General features: G+C 40.1%; 3 protein-coding genes across 3 annotated transcripts; 2 read left to right on the top strand and 1 right to left on the bottom strand.

The window, feature by feature from the left end:
• The first annotated feature begins 3,442 nt into the window (after positions 1 to 3,442).
• LOC110043451 (protein phosphatase 1 regulatory subunit 27-like) lies at positions 3,443 to 4,915 on the top strand. Its single transcript, XM_020748900.2, has one exon. It carries the CDS (start codon positions 3,827 to 3,829, stop codon positions 4,358 to 4,360), a length of 534 nt encoding a protein of 177 aa, XP_020604559.1. The 5' UTR covers positions 3,443 to 3,826; the 3' UTR covers positions 4,361 to 4,915.
• Positions 4,916 to 7,313: 2,398 nt separating this feature from the next.
• On the top strand, positions 7,314 to 16,194 carry LOC110043411 (putative divalent cation/proton antiporter TMEM165). Its single transcript, XM_089273097.1, has 5 exons — positions 7,314 to 7,635; positions 11,858 to 12,265; positions 12,656 to 12,841; positions 13,904 to 14,009; positions 14,384 to 16,194. The coding sequence occupies exons 1-5, from the start codon at positions 7,417 to 7,419 to the stop codon at positions 14,446 to 14,448; spliced, it is 984 nt and encodes a 327-aa protein (XP_089129223.1). The 5' UTR covers positions 7,314 to 7,416; the 3' UTR covers positions 14,449 to 16,194.
• LOC149104058 (uncharacterized protein KIAA1958-like) lies at positions 8,422 to 9,879 on the bottom strand. Its single transcript, XM_089273093.1, has one exon. It carries the CDS (start codon positions 9,743 to 9,745, stop codon positions 8,480 to 8,482), a length of 1,266 nt encoding a protein of 421 aa, XP_089129219.1. The 5' UTR covers positions 9,746 to 9,879; the 3' UTR covers positions 8,422 to 8,479.
• Positions 16,195 to 16,441: the final 247 nt, after the last annotated feature.

Raw genomic sequence — 16,441 nt, 5'->3', positions numbered from 1 at the left:
CTGCCCTCAGACACGCCCTCAAGTATCGACTGCCTTTGAGTTTCACGCAACGCTTCTCTGCTCAGCTACTAGCCCGGGGTACAGCCGGTCGTGTCACAAAATCCTCGATTATAGTTCGTCCGAGACTCCCAGTTCCCAAAAGCTTGTGAAATCCCGCTGTTTGCACAGATATGTGTTGATCGGCTACTTTCTTACCCGCTTTGTGATTTGACAAATTCTTGCACAACATTTATTTTGATCCATTCCCTCAAACCCACCGGTTCGTGACTGGTTTGTTTTTGTCTTGCGGTGTTTGACACCTCTGATTTGTGTTGAAATGATTTGTTTTGAAAAGAGAGGAACGGTTTAGGGAGGAGGGAGAAAATAAACGGCTGAAAAAATATGGGAGAAGGCAGAAACACCGGTGAAAAAAAGTAGGGAGAAGGGAGAACCAACACAAAGCTTAAAGGGGTTAACAAAACAAACAACGCTTTCCCTTGGATAGTGATTTACACGGTGGATTCGGGCCATATCCAGGTGTTTTTCGTGCATGTGGTTTTCAGACCTCTTATAAAAGCCCGGTATAAACGTGATCTTTTTTCAAAGCAATGTATACACCATTGGGTTGAGTTGATTGAGTTCGGTTGCCGAACTCAATCGAACTATCGAACAAATCTTCTTTTCAAAGCTTTCTTCACAAAACACAGCATGCTGTAATAATAACTGCAGAAATTCTCGCGCGCTCTTGGCCAATTTTCACTTAGCCAAGAGCGCGCAGACACTTGAATTTTCATTTTTTGGGAGGCGCGGTGGCCTCATGGTTAGTGCGCTCGTCTCTGGATCGAGCGGTCCGGGTTTGAGCCCTGGCTGGGGACATTGTGTTGTGTTCTTGGGCAAGACACTTTACTCTCACAGTGCCTCTCTCCGCCCAGGTGTATAAATGGGTACCGGCGAACTTAATGCTGGGGGTAATCCTGCGATGGACTAGCATCCCATCCAGGGGGGAGTAGAAATACTCCTAGTCGTTTCATGCTACAGAAATCGAGATAAGCTCCGGCCTGTTGGGCCACTTGGCTCGCATGCAGACTTTACCTTTACCTTTACCTTGGCTAATTTTCATTTTCAATGAGCGCGCAGACACTTGAATTTATAATTTATACCTTTTTGTTATTATAAAAAACAAATTGACGTCAGTTTTGCATGCGTCTGTCCTGTTCTTGACAATTAATTTTATTTGCCTTGTTCCTAGGCCTTAATATTTCGCCGCGGTCAAACGTTTCGAACCACGTGGTCTAGGGCGAAATTACTCCCAGCCGTTCATTTCGGAAACTTCATCGAGATCAATTGACCGTGAAGGCCGGTGAGAAAGGCGTAAAGGAACTAGCCAAGAATTTCATCATAACGTCGTCAAAGTACAGTGGAACCTCGTATTAAATAAGGGTCACGAAAATTTGGCCGTATTAACGGGGTGGCTGATTTAACGGGGTTGGGCCAAATTTTATGATTGCTCTATCAAAATTGCCTTCTAAACAACTGTTCTATAACAAGCATCCGGAATGCAGATCGTTTAAAAAAATGAAACTTCAATCAGTACATACAATATTAACAATGGAAAGATGAATATGACTGGTTCGAGTGGCCATATAAACGGGGAAAAGTTATAATGGATTATAAAGGTTGGGATTTCAGATTGTGGCCGTTGGCCGTAGTAACGGGATGGCCGCATTAAAGGGATCTCCTAATAAGCAAATGTCTGGGCGTTTCGCCGGGATGAAAAAAAAGTGGCCGTAATAACGAGGTGACCGTATTAACGGGGTAACTGTAAGGCGGGGTTCCACTGTTACGACGGAATTCATGATCAGTAACAGGGCAGACGCACAAAAAAACTGACGCCAATTCGTTAATTGGATCATCGTGAACACTGGGCACTGTCTCTCGTCTAGAGATGAGAATAAAAAGTAGACAATTGAATAACCTACTCAGGCTCCTACCCCTAAACAGGAGCCCATTACCTGCCCTAAACGATTTGCAATTTCCCTCTTTCCATTCCGCTATCACTGCATTGTTTTTGCCAAATGATATCCTTAGCTGCCTGTCAGTTATGCTAAGGTGGGACTTATCCTAAAAACACACCATGTTTCAAACATTTTCTCGTGGCTAAGAGTTAACTTCAAACCATGGCAAAGTATGCATTGTTAAAAGGCTCAAAAACCAAAGATTATGAAAAAAATATTTGTGTACCCTATAACTGTATTGTAACCTGACACCGGCTGATTAAATCTGCCACCTGCTAAAGAATGTCAGGTCTTACCTGAGAAAAAATAACTCCTACAAGAACTGATCAAAGGGAATAATTTTTACATTTTAACAAAAGAAGACAAATAGCTTGCTGGAATAAGCATAGAGATTTTTGAAAAGTTAAAAACACATAAAATGATGACCAGTTACATCTGATACAGAAAATCTAACATACGTTTCAATGCATAACTTCGACAGAATGCACTGGATGGAAAAGTTCTATGCTTATCCCACAGAACGTACTCAGAACAACAAATGCTGAAAATTTTAGCTCAATTGAATAAATCCTTCTCAAGATATCTTTTCTCGAAGGCGAAAATAACTCGTTTTGAGAAAACGAGCTTTGAACTTACAGTAACAGTACTTGTCAAAATAAAACTTCAATACCTTAAGATTCGAGTTCCGTGAAAAACAAAACTTCGAATTTCTTTCAGAATTTTAGGTTAAGTCCCGCCTTAACGTTTCCGTGTTTTTTGTTTCGCGGAAATTTGTAGACTTCAGGCAGCTTTACTGAATCGAGAGTCCCTAGGCTCTGCGCGGGAAATGGTGTAGGCCCGCACTACGTGCGAAATGTAATACGTCCCGTATGTGTTTTGACAGCTTGGATTTTGGTATAATTCATATACAGTAAGTGAAGATTTTCACATAACGACAATTTCAGCTTATACAAATATCTTGTATATTTATACATCTCTTATCTCTAGACACGAGAGACATTGCGTAGAATCAATGATTATCTAAACGTGATTTTACGTAATGTGAAAAATGAAAGGTAATGTGATAATGGTGGATTACCGATTGATAGGGAATCAACGTGTTTTGCCGTGACAGATTTTAAAAAAGGCACCGCGAGTCAAAACTGCCCCGAACCAGACGTATTTGTTTTTGTCAGCTTTTAAGTTCATCATAGAATTTCATCACTGCTTCAGAAACTCATCACCAGCGGGCTGACGCCTGAAACAGATAAATCCAACAAAAGAACAGTATCTAGTTATTAAAATAGCACGAGCTTTTGAATACAAACGAAATTCGCTTTCCAGAATGAGCGGTATTTTTTTCTGGCGTTAATTGCCTCCAGCTTTATCTCGGGTTCACCAATCAGCTTGCGATCGCCGAAGATAAACTTTCACTTAGTTTGTTTGCCCTGTGGATTATACTCAATTGTACAAACAAATCAACATTACATCAATTTATTTTCCGTGACAAAAAAATATCCTCGAAAAGAAAATGCTTAGTATAGTAACTGAAAATGGAGACCTACTGTTTGAGTTGCAGGACGGCTGATTGTGAACATTTGATATGCAGCAAAGAAGTCTATACGCGCGTACGTAGCGATGCGGAATAATTAATCTTGAGACTTAACACACCTAATACGATACGGCTTTATCTGATAGTGCGATATTCAGGATATAGATTAACAGTGGTTGTCAGTTCTGAGTTTCATTTTGAACCTGGGCTCTAATGTAATTAACAGCAAAAAGTGGTGACTAATTAAGTCAGGCCCATTCACCCTGGTAAACGTGGTGTGGGAAGGACAAAACTGACAACTATGGATGTTGATTCAACAACGCAGAAACCGAAAAGCAAAACGAAAGTGCACCGGGTTAAGTCGTGCCCGCTACCTTTTGATTTAATCCTTCAAATCGCGTGTAGTAAGGACTCTTTGGATTCAGAATTTACCGAAGCGAAGAAGTTTGTCGAGTTGCTGCGTCGGAAAGGAAAAGAATTTCAACTGGATGCCATTAGCGCTTCTGGAATGACTGCCCTTACTCAGTGTGTGCTAGACGGCAATTTGAAGAGCGTCAAGGCTTTGGTCGAACTGGGAGCAAATGTTAACAAGAAGGACGGACTAGGATCAACTCCTTTGCACCACGCAGCAAGTGAGGGATACATCAACATCGTCAAGTTCTTGTTACGCTGCAACGCTGATGTACGAGCGCTAAATAGAGAACAACAGATGCCTATTGATGTGGCAGATGGGGATGATGTACGCAAACTGCTATCGCGTGTCACTTTGTTTTACTCACCCATTAGCAAAAAGTTGACAAGACAGGCCAGTTTGCCAGCTTCCATCTGGCTATGAATACCCAAGCTTTTCATCTGATGTATTGATTTGAAACAGTAACATATAGACACGAATATTAACCTCTAAATTAGTTTGACTCCTTCGTGACAAAGATCGCTGTCTTCAGTTGAAAAAAACGTGCTTTCCTGCAAGTCTTTATCAGCGAAATCGGAAAAGTGGTGACGATGATATGAAAGATCAAGAGGAAAACATAAAGGACTTTACGCTCGTCCCTAGGGCCTACTCACACGGACTGTTCTGGCCGTGTGGACGATACTAGATCTCTTTTAGAAACAGTGTTGCGTAACACAGAAAGAGATAAGTATAATCAACAGCGCTAGCTAGGGGCGAACTGAACTTTTTGATGTATGATTTGGCTTGTTCCGTGAAATCTAACTACTGACCTAAAGCTTGGACTTTTTTTCCCGATGGTCTACAACACTGGCAATTTGCCGAATGCTCAAGAATGTGTACAAGAAGGGGTCACCAGCATCACTAATTACTAACAGAAACGTAAACAAAACGACAGACAAATGACCCAAAGTTTTACTGATAAATTGTTTATTATCTCCACATTAGTGCCGGTTGTCTTCCATCCAACAGTCTCCAACCAGAAGCTTATCACCCCGCAGGCGCGCAGCCAGCTTTTCATTCAAGTAGTAAAGGAAATCATTTTTGCCGACATTAAACGTAGGAGCAAGCAACCAGTTTGACGCAGACAGTGAAATAAGGGGCAAGCGAGTTTGGTCTGCCGAATTCAGAAGCTGTGAACTGACTGCGGTATATTGCACACTATTCCCAATGACTTATATATACTACAATACGGTTGCTTCTTAAAAGGCGTAAAATCCCCGAAGCCTTTGATTATATCATCGTGGCAAGAAATTTCGGAAAAGTACTTTAATAGCGCGCCTTAGTACAGTCGTGTAACTCGTGCTTCCCTGCCCCCCCCCCCCCTCCCCCATCCCTTCCCGACATGCCTTCAGTCTCGACAACTGAAACATCCGGCTCGGCTTATCCCTGCATTTTCCTTGTGGGATTTATGCATTATACAAGAAAATTAACAGTTAAATAGAGGGTATTACACGGCGGCGCGTAGATAGAACTTTTATTTTCAAACGAGCGCAGCGACTGAGTAATATATAGATTTAGGCCAGCCTAAAAGCGTAACTCCTGGGCCAGGTTGTTATGGTAAAGGTAGAATTTTGATTTGAATTTGACTTTGTATTGCTTCAAAACAATCCTGCCCCTGCGATCCAATCGAAAACCAGCACTTGGTCAGCGGTCAACCTCAAAAAACACGTGACCTCGATGAGCTAAACTTGAACCCGCGATATGGTCACGTGATACTGATCAGCGGATACCTTGTTTTGACAGTTGTCAATTGATCATAACATGGATGTCCAATATCAAAGAAGAACGCGGTAACCAAGGTTGCATCTCTCTGTCAACCTATTATTTAGAGTATGGCCGCCATCTTGCGCGACTCCGTCGTCGCCGTCGTGCGTACGCGCCCACGATCAATACCGCAAGCCACGATAACCATGAGAAAATCAACTCATGGGTTTCCTTTTCTTTCCTATATGAGTATGGGGCTCCGCTTAGCGGCCCTTCGGGCCGCCGGAGCTCCGCTAAAATATTTATTTTTAACACGAGAAAATAAAACTTATGTCTTCAAGCCACCGTGTAATTTCCTTTTTCTACGTTGACAAACGGACTGTTTGTACAAACAACCGTGAAAAAGCGAGAAATGACGTCATCAATATTCGTGGAAACTACGGCACTCGGGTCCCGGATGGAGTTTCGAATGAAATTTACGAGTGATATATTTTTTAGTAAAACACTCTTGTTTTTTTTTTCTTTTTTTTTTCTTTTTCAATGGTCTACAATTAGACAGCAAATGTTCAGGAATACAGTACAAGGCGACAGATTAATGCATCAGTCAATTCCAGCAGTGCCCATCCACCCGCCGGGCAACCGCGGGGTATTTGCTCAGGTTGTCAGTCCCGGGGGTGGGGCATTCGCAATTTTATCGCGACCCGGGAGCTGGGCACTTGCGTACCCCGGAGCGACCCTCGGGCATTTGACACACGTGTTTTCGAAAGCGCCATGGATGAGTTCATCGGGAAAGACGAGGCGTTTGTCGAACAATGGCTTGTCCGTCAGGGACTAGAGAAACTTGTAGATGTTTTTAAAGGTATGTTTTCTCAATTTTAGCTATTTCTTAACTACTTGTAAGCATATAAATATAAGCGACAAGGTGAACTATATTTTGTTTATTACAAAACAATCACTGACGTGAACACGACTATTTCGCATTTCGCATTGAAATTTTTAAATTCATGAAAGTGGTTTGCGAATTCAAATGATGCGATCTTCAAGACAGATCTTGAAAACTGTTAAAAACAAAATATAAAGAAATAAATATAATCAAAATCAACTAACACCTACTGTTGTCCTTGAAGTCTTACCGTTGCATTAAAAGACTGAACAGTTGAACGTTTTATTCACTGATTAATAAAAAAAACTGCAGCGGTGTTGGAAGGCGACGATCCCGGGGGCTGGGCATTTGCTCTCTTTTTTCGTCCCCACCCCTGGGCATTTAGACAGCTTATGTGTTCCTACCCCGGGGAATTTGCCCAATTTTTTAAAAAAAGTGCTTATGTCCGGTGGTTAGCCCTGGCGGGGGGGGGGGTGGGGGGGAGATGGGCACTGCTGGAATTGACTGACGCATAAGAATAGACAGAAAATTCTTGTTGGTGTACACCTACTTCGAGTCTTATGTACTAACACAAGAAATGCCAACTATCCGCCTTTACAACACGGCAAATTCTTAGAAACTAACTTCCATGTACGTAGGTTGAGGGAACGAGCGGAAAACGGTCCGAGGCACCCTCCCCTCCCCTCCCCTCCCCCGACCAACCCAAGTCATCTCTTTACTTTTGTGCATGACTTACACAAGTTGCCCGCTGACAGCTGCATGTGATGGGCAAAAGTTCTCACAAATTCATATTTTATAAACACATCAGAGCGAAAGTAAATGGTTTAAATTATTCCTCTTTTATCGATCCAACATGGGAACATATCGGAAGGGAAGTATTAGTTTGTTTCAAGTAGTCGCCGTTGTTATAATGTGCCGTGTGACCTTAGCGTGTGCGGCCGTTCCAGATGAAATGGAAGGTCTCGCTGGACGAGTTCTTATAGCTTCTTCGGAAATCCCTAAAAAAGATCCGTCTAAAGCAACAAAAGCTTCGGATTCTGTGTCCTTTGTGCAACCAGTTGAGGATGAAGTGGTAAGAAAGCCTTTTCTGCATAGCTTTTAGAGACCTTCTGTGCAAATCTTTGTGTAACAATATCGTTAAATAAGTGAATGATACAAAAATTGCAAAATTATGTAAGCACACATGCCGGCAATACAACGTCACAGGACACACGATTAAATGATCAATTATGATCAATTACAGTTATTTGAATTTGTTTTTATTGCAACCGTGTAATTCCAGCTTTATATAAAGTAATTGCAACAAAACCTTAGTTTTTTGACCCTCCTTCATGTACAGTGCTGAGTTTGCGTCTTAGTCGCATTTAATTGAACTCAATTGATCGTGAAGAGAATAAGCATCGAAGTTTAGAAATTAGCGATACTATTATATATATGCTCCGGTATATATGTGCCAAATTATGGGCACAGAAGAGGTCAAGTAATTTAGTGAGTGAGTGTTATATCAGTAAGGCTAACTGTATCAACAGGCCCGATTTGTATAGGAAATAGCACGGTTTCTAGGGGTATTTGGGATAAATACCACGAGTGATATTTCAAAATTCACCAAAATATCACAAGCCGCCGCGGCGAGTGATATTTGGGGAGTTTTGAAATATCACGAGCCGGTATTTATCCCAAATACCCCGAAGAAACCGTGCTATTTTTTGTTTATACTACAAGGCGAAGAAATTTTGAATTTCATTTATTTAGTCACGTGCAGTTGAATGGCTTTACAATGACATGTGATTAAACATGTGATCGCTTAAACATCACATATGGTCACACATCACACAACTGTGATGAAACTGTGCTCGAATGTCTGTAAATCTCAGTTCTAAAGAGTGAAAGTTTTTAATAGGCTCATCAATCAAAGTTTAACAATCATCTGCAATCGATTCTGCCTGTGGAACACTGCACCTCGGCTCGGGAAACTTCTGGCTAAGCTGGTAGTTGATGGTCACTTGACAGCCGTGGAAATTGTTGATTGTAGTCAACCGCTCTTCATTCATCATCAGTGTGTTTTCCACATCAGAGGAAAGGCCAACATTCTGAAGAGGACGGCATTGGTTGGACGTGCTTGCCTGACCGTCAGAGCTTATGATTGAGGAAATCAGCCGTTGTTCATTCTCATTGCCTTCCTCGTAGTCGGCTAAAGAGCACTCGTTTGTATGGCCAGTGACGCCAATAATTGTGGAGCGAGGTTGGTTGGCAGCTTTGAGTTTCTTCACCAGCGTTTTGCGTGCAGTGTGGTTTGTGAGCCGTTTACCTTCAATCTCGCCCTGAAGAGCCATAGATTTCATGAAGGAATTAATGCTGTGGGTCCCCATTCTCTGTCGCTTATACCACACTTGAGACTTAGAGCGCTCAATCACCGCGAGGTAAAATGGCCCACTGTTTTTCATTTCCTCGGGTCTGTGTGACAGGAACATCTTTAGAAGCTTGACTGGACATCTTGGCCCACCAGTTGCAAACATTTTCGGCTGAACCACTCTTCTTTTTTTGCGAAGGCCGCCCTGACGCGTTTTTGTGGGATTTTCTTCGTACGTGATGTACTCGACGCCATTGTCGTCTTTGGTGAATGAAAAATCTTCGACATACATGTCATGGTGTTCCTGACAGCCTCGTAATCCGAAATGCTGCGTCAAAAGAAACCACATTGTGGTTATTAGGGACTTCGGAGACTGGCTGCCAAGGAGCCCTTTGGACCACAACAGCTCTTCATCTTCAGTGGTTAGTGCTTTTGATGCACGGGGACGTTTGCCGTAGCCCTGTTCACGGAGGAAGCGAGCTTTCCCTTCGAGTACTTTGCGACTGTTGACAAACTCTCTGTCCTTGGCAATGGAAATGCTGCTGCCTGCTTCCTTTAAATGACGGTCCAGGGACGCTATCATTACCCGCAAACTGTCTGGCTCGTAGTCTAAACCATCCTTCTTTCTCACCTCGGCGAAAAACTTCTGAAGCATCTCGTCAAGTTCCTTGGCTTCGTGGCTTACAATATCTGGACTGTATCCTTTTTCTTCAGCCCATGTGGTCCAAACAGTAACCCAGGTCTTAGTGCTTTTCTTTGTGTTCGAATTTTCTGCATTTTCCTTAAATTGTTGTAGTTCTTTCGCGTCACAATCAGGAAATCTATCCGCCATTGTTTTAAAATTAGAAACAATAATTTTTCAGTTACCATGGAAACTGGCTGTAATTTTTACATGTAAGTATTTCAAATTTGGCTTAAATACTACTGGTCTTAGCCAATCACATTTCAGAAATTTCTCAGCCTGTAGTATAATAACCTGAATAGGACAGTACCGTAAATCCTCGAATTAGCGTCCAGGGCGCTTATTTCAAATTTAGGAGCAGACGGAAGTGCTTATTCGAGGGGGCACTTAATCGAGGAGGGGCAGGTACTTATTTAATATTTTCCAAATCATGGCCTGACATGATCATTTTTTTAACGCATCACCTGGGCGTAAACAACAATATAAGCTGTTTATCAACATCTGAAAAAGCTGATCCTAAAATTTAAGTGGCAGCACCATTAGTACTAGTAATTTTTTCCAAACTAAAGGTGTTCAAAAAATACAATACTAATACTACAGAAAGAAAACTGTATATCCTTTGTTGCCTCATAACTCATCCACAAAATGGAGGAAGGGGAATGGGCGCCTATTCAAGGTGGGGCACTTATTCGAGGGGCAGGGGGTGCTAATTCAAGGATTTACAGTATGTGTGTCATGCTTATAATTGCTGCGGAGCGAGCGTAGCGAGCGAGCAGCAACATAAACAGGATTTAAAAAGAATATGTAAAAGGGGGTCCAAATTCTTGAATTCATCACTTTTTACCAGAATGCACTGCGCCACTTTTTACCAGAGTGCGTTGCGCCACGAACTACAGGAGGACGCCTTTTCGCATGGATTCCAGTGAGAAAGATTAGTGGTTGTGTTTTGCTCTGATTTACCTGTAAAACGATGTGAAGGAGATTGTGCCTGCTTTCACAACTCTTGCTTTTGTTCTTAATGCATGCAGTGTGTGAAAGTTTGTAAATCTGGACGATTAATTGTGACATCTAAATTTTAAACTTAGTATGTCATTTCTTAGCAGTCTCGCCTACTTGGCCGAATTCTTAAATGAAGAGAAATCGTCGCTCCTAAAGCTCGCAGAATAATTAAAACAAATGAAAACCGTAGAACACGCTAATTTCATATATGCTGCGATCTATTTCTTTTCATCCAAACATGAATTTAAGCTAAAGCTTTAGCATTTTCACACATCGCGATGGACGCGTCCTCGACACAGTCTGTCAACATTCTTGAGACATTTAATGCATATCAAAACAGAATTTATAAGTTAGATTTCTGCTCCTACAACTTCCACATCTTTTGATTTTCGAGATCTGGTAAAGGGGAGATTGATGTGTATCTTTTTATGTTCAAACATGGGTCAGATCACTATGTGCTTTTTTGTCACAATCCCTTGTCACACCTCGCCATCCGTGTGTCATCATGCATGAAGTTGTAGATGAATCACTACGTAAAATATGTCACTATCAATAGAATGTGCCGCAGCATTATTATCTTTTAGATACCCTAGTAATATTAGACAGTTTATGCATCATGCTTCTTATTAAACACTGTCCAATTGCGGAAGAGTGTATGTGGACAGTACGCATCATTTTGTGCATTCTTTTTCTTGGATAGATGTATATGAATAGATTCCTTTTCCTGTGCATGTTGGTTCCAAACAAACTTAGCTGTTATTTATTTTTTAATTTTTATCAAGGTGTTTAACCGATGGCTATATATTCATCAAATTTTGTTACAGGTTTTTGATAAATTGGTAAAAGGGGTTGTCTAATCTTGTTTGTGATCATCTTGTCATTAAACAACTTGGACTCCCACTATGCACTTTTCTGATTTTGTTAATCACTCATATGATTACAGAATGAATTGACTCCATTCAGTCCTATTACCATTATTTAACGACTTGATTTTACAGTCTTATGTCTTCCATTAGGCCTGGGTCCCACACAAAAGCAGCTGATCACATTGGATATCACACAAATGCAACAGCTTCTAGACAATTTCAATACATCGTAGATGATTGTAATGGATCAGAGAATAGTAATTAACGTTTTCATCTTGAAATTGCGCTTTACAAGGAATAGCGTATGGTATCTTTTTCTCAGTTGCACCTAGGATCATCTGGGATCTTATAAAGCCAGGCTTGAATGACAATATTGTTTCTGTTTGGTCTCTTTTAGAATGCTGTCTTCCAAGATTCTCTAGCAAAGCAGTCTTCAGTATCTCGTGGTTCTTGGGAGGTTACTAGCATTGAATTCATTCATGCCTTTGTAGCTTCATTATCTGTCATCATTGTTTCCGAACTGGGCGACAAGACATTTTTTATTGCAGCCATTATGTCAATGAGGCATGCTAGATTGGTTGTGTTTACAGGGGCAATGTTCGCCCTTGGCTTGATGACAATTCTTTCAGCAGTCCTAGGTTATGCAACAACTGTCATTCCGAGGAAATACACTCTGTATATATCAACTGCACTGTTCGTATTTTTCGGTCTTAAGATGTTGAAGGAAGGTTATGATATGGATCCTAATGAAGGCCAGGAAGAATTAGAGGAAGTTCAAGCAGAACTTAAAAAGAAAGAAGCTGAAGTAGGTTTGAATAGCTTAGAAATCAATATTATTAATACTACTCATAATACAATACCTTTTGTCAGGAGTGAGAGCTGATTTTTTTAAACAGTTGGTAAAAATGTGTATTACTAAATACTATTTGATTTTTCCAATGCAATGTTATTGTACTGTTTAAAGTTTTTTCCATAGTGGTTGCCATGAAAACCAAGTTTAGAGAATTTGCTCTTGACACAATGAGTGTTTTTAACATCAAGCTGTGTTGTTTGTTGACTATAGGAAACTTAAGCTCAACTCTGAATTTGATCCACATAAAGGGCTGGTGAAAACAGTATTAATAGCATAACCCATAGCAAAGAAATGAAACATATAGCAATTTACCATCTAATAGGTTAGTTTTTTCTTGTTCAGATGGCAAAAGATGATTCATCTACCATTACTCAAGATGTGGAAACTGGTATCATTCGTGGTGGGAAAAAACCTGCAAAGCTCTTTGGTCTTCTTTCACCTATATTACTACAAGCATTCACACTAACTTTCCTTGCTGAGTGGGGTGATAGATCACAGCTAGCTACCATATTGCTTGCATCTAGAGAGGTGAGTTTGACTACAGCTTACTTATAATTAACACCTGGGGATACTCTGTAAATCTTTGAGTGTGAGGTGTGCCACTGAGACACTGAAACCCTTACCCAATACTAGACCACAATCAGCTTGATTTTGTAACCCTGTCCTAGACTGGACACCAAAAACCCCTACCCCCACACTAGCTATTTTCCCTGCAGAAACTTTATCACCATCATAGCCCAATATAGCCATACTAAACCAATATCTTACAAAGTCACTTCCGAGTTTCAGTTTCTATCGTAGTAGTCCAGGTAAAGAAACCTGTTCACTGGCTACTTTTCCAGTAAATATTCCAGACTAAATTGCCTGAAAAACATACTCTTCAGAGCACCACATACCTATATAGCTCTGCTTATATATGGGAGTACCCCGTGGGAATTAACATAACCCACTTACAAGGTACATGTATCAGGAAAACTTGTAACCTATGCTGCATAACTTTTGTAGACTAAAAATCTTGGTAATTATTTCCACTAATTTGAGTGCTCCAGTCTGAGAAGTTCTTTGACATTTACTATTAGTATCACCTAGCTAGTGTACTCATGCAAATCCTGCATTTTAATTGGCTATGTTACTAGAGGACTATTAGTAATAGTCCTCGAGTAGTGAAATTGGCTTCGCCTCATGGGCTATTGACCTGTAGCCCACAAGGGCTATGGGTCTAATAATATTGTTAATTGGCACAAGTGAGTCCCATTTGATGTCTTACTATGCATTATGTACAAGATTACGGGTACTTATCATTCTTCGGGTTCTGAATGGAAGAAAGGTCTTTGTTCGGCTTACTTTGTTTTAATTTCTTGTTCAGTGCATCGGCTTATAGCTTTGAAAATACCATGATTCAAATATTAAAGCCAATACCTCAGTTTATTTTGAAAAGTTTGTGGTAGGTTACAGGTGACAGGAGTTTCACTATGTACTGACTGTTTTTTCTGATCAACGTCTGTGTATTTTGTTGTAACTGAAAACAAATACTTCCAGACAGACATTTCAAAAGTTTTGTTGAAGTTTTTGTGGTTTTTTTTTCTGCAGAATGTAGTGGGTGTGACTATCGGTGGAACATTAGGACATGCCTTATGTACTGGACTTGCTGTTATTGGTGGTAGATTAATTGCACAGAGAATATCTGTCAGAACAGGTACTTAATGTTATATATTGCACTTATAACAATATACAGTACTGTTGTTTCTGGTGTGAAGGAGGTCTGCCCATATTTGCTGCTGCATGTAATTTGTGAATCTGAACAACCACAAAAACATAAAGAACAGTGATGTCACAGTGTTTGCAAGCAGTTTATTTTCCAAAGACCATACAACAAAAAAGCACTGTGAGCATATGTCTCCACTGATGGTGTGCCCTTGTGAAGAACAAAGGAAAAAAGTGAAGGTGGAATGAAAAAAAAGCCAAAGCATTATCGTCAATTCTTCAGAACTATTTTAGGAAACTTTTTCATTTGGTTTTATAGGCACTTCAAGAAGTTTAACGTGCAATGTTTCTTCTTCTATCTTTCAGTGACGATCATAGGTGGAATTGTCTTTTTGATATTTGCATTAACAGCCTTTTTCATTGAAGAGTAAACCAGGAGCAACCAACAAATGAAGACCAAAGGTTCACACGTGTACAACGACCCTGAAATACACTGTTGTAGCAAGGAGTAGAACTTCTGTACCACTGTGTGCACAAATATATATATATAACAATGACATGCTTCAATTTGACATTGCCTGCATCATTGGACAATGTGTCTTGTCCTTAAATTCATGAGGAGATTTACAAATAGAAGAACAATCGGAATACAACCTTGTTTTGTTGACTGGATGATTACAAGGGATACATGATCAGTATAATCTTGAGAAATATTTAAGAACTCCACCAACTCAGTTCAAGAAATCATTACATTTTGTGAGCTCTGATTCCTTTAAGAAATGACGTACACTGACAGTTTGCAAACGTTTGGGAATATGACAATGATTGTCACCTCAGGAGTAGAAAATTTAACACTTGCTGAGAGCAAGGCCCTAGTCAAGACCTTGGATGCAAGTCTTGATGTTTTATTTTGTTAGCTCAAATAGCCTGTAAATGCAGTTGGATTTCTACTTGTTGCATATTTTTTTCAGGTGGAACAACAAGTGAACATCCATCTACATTCATGGAATGTGAAACTAGTTCAAACTGTAATCCCAAGGTGCAATCTTACTTGCATTGAGAATTCTCCAGGTCACATATAATTAGAAATGGGTGAACTATTCCTCTTAGCAAATAATATAGACTTGCATAAATCCAGAATGGTTTTGATTCACTGTTTGAAACTTCAAAACATCATTCTTTAAAACTTACTTTGTTATCACTTATTACACAGAGAATACTCCTCAAAAGTTCTGGAATGGTACAGATTGTAGTGGGCAAGCTATATTTGCACAATTTAAATTATATGGTAATGGTCACATGAGTATTTGCTTGAAGTTTCAAAATTTGAAAAACAAAATAGTGCAGCTCTGTTCTTATGAAAGTTGTTCTGACCCATTCATGTCAGTGAATGTTTAACCATTGACTGCAAGTTTTTGATTTGTTTATTGAAGACTAAGCAAACCATATTGTATATATAGATAAATACAATAAATTATTTATAAAAGTGAGTAGAGGACCAAAATACCCGGTTTTAAAACCCTTTGAAGCCATGACGTAATTTTTCTCAAATAAATACAAGTATACACGTACATGGCTGAGTCCATGTGCAGTGATTCTCACAGTGAAAATTTGTCAGTTGAAGGAAAAAACGGGTACTTGTGTTGTTTTTTAGGCTCTTTTTGAAACATTACATGGTGTCCAGGCTTCTGGGACTAAAAAAAGAAACCATTTTCATTCATCCCTCAATCACTCCATGTCTAATTTTGTTTTATTCCCCTAAGCTTTGGCACCATTTTAGAATTTTTAGGATCAGGCAGTCTTGTTCCATGCTAGCCTCCTAGACAGATGCTCCTTGGGCTCATCAAGCAATCTTCCTCCCCCAAAAGGTTGTGTGACATGCCCAAAGAGTGTCTGCATAGGTGGCCAGTTCCAGACTCTCAGGATGTTTGAATCAGACAACACAAGATTATGCAGTGTGGCCTGCCCTTCTTTCATTTTTTGTTCAAACAGTTTGGGCATTTTTTTTTATGCAACCCACAATCTGCAAACCAATCTTAACAATAATAATACCACATTTCTTCAGTGGCCAGTGGAGCACAGTTCTGTTGTGTTTAAGAGAATAGTAATAATAATCTGTACGATACTATCCTGAATGTGTTTTAAGAGCAATTAAAGATGATTGATAAACCTATAAATTTGCTGGTATTGATAAAAAGCTGCCAAGGACAGACTGAGTTAAATACTGGACTCTGTGAGACACATTTATTTGAGTGGGTTACTCAAGAGGCTGCAAAATCACAAACTCTTGGGATGTTGGACAGATGTTAATTTTGTTTCCAGAAGTTGTTCTACAAAGTATAATAGCCCATGCAGCATTTTTAAAAACTAGATCATTGGATAATGTAATTCAAGAGTTTTCATTGGCTTAGCCATCATGGTATA

This window comes from Orbicella faveolata, unplaced genomic scaffold (assembly GCF_042242905.1).
Source record: "Orbicella faveolata isolate gen_17 unplaced genomic scaffold, um_ofav_v1 contig_35, whole genome shotgun sequence".
NCBI lineage: Eukaryota > Metazoa > Cnidaria > Anthozoa > Scleractinia > Merulinidae > Orbicella > Orbicella faveolata.
The sequence above is the reverse complement of the archived record's forward strand: the minus strand, read 5'-3'. Positions and strand labels throughout refer to the sequence as shown.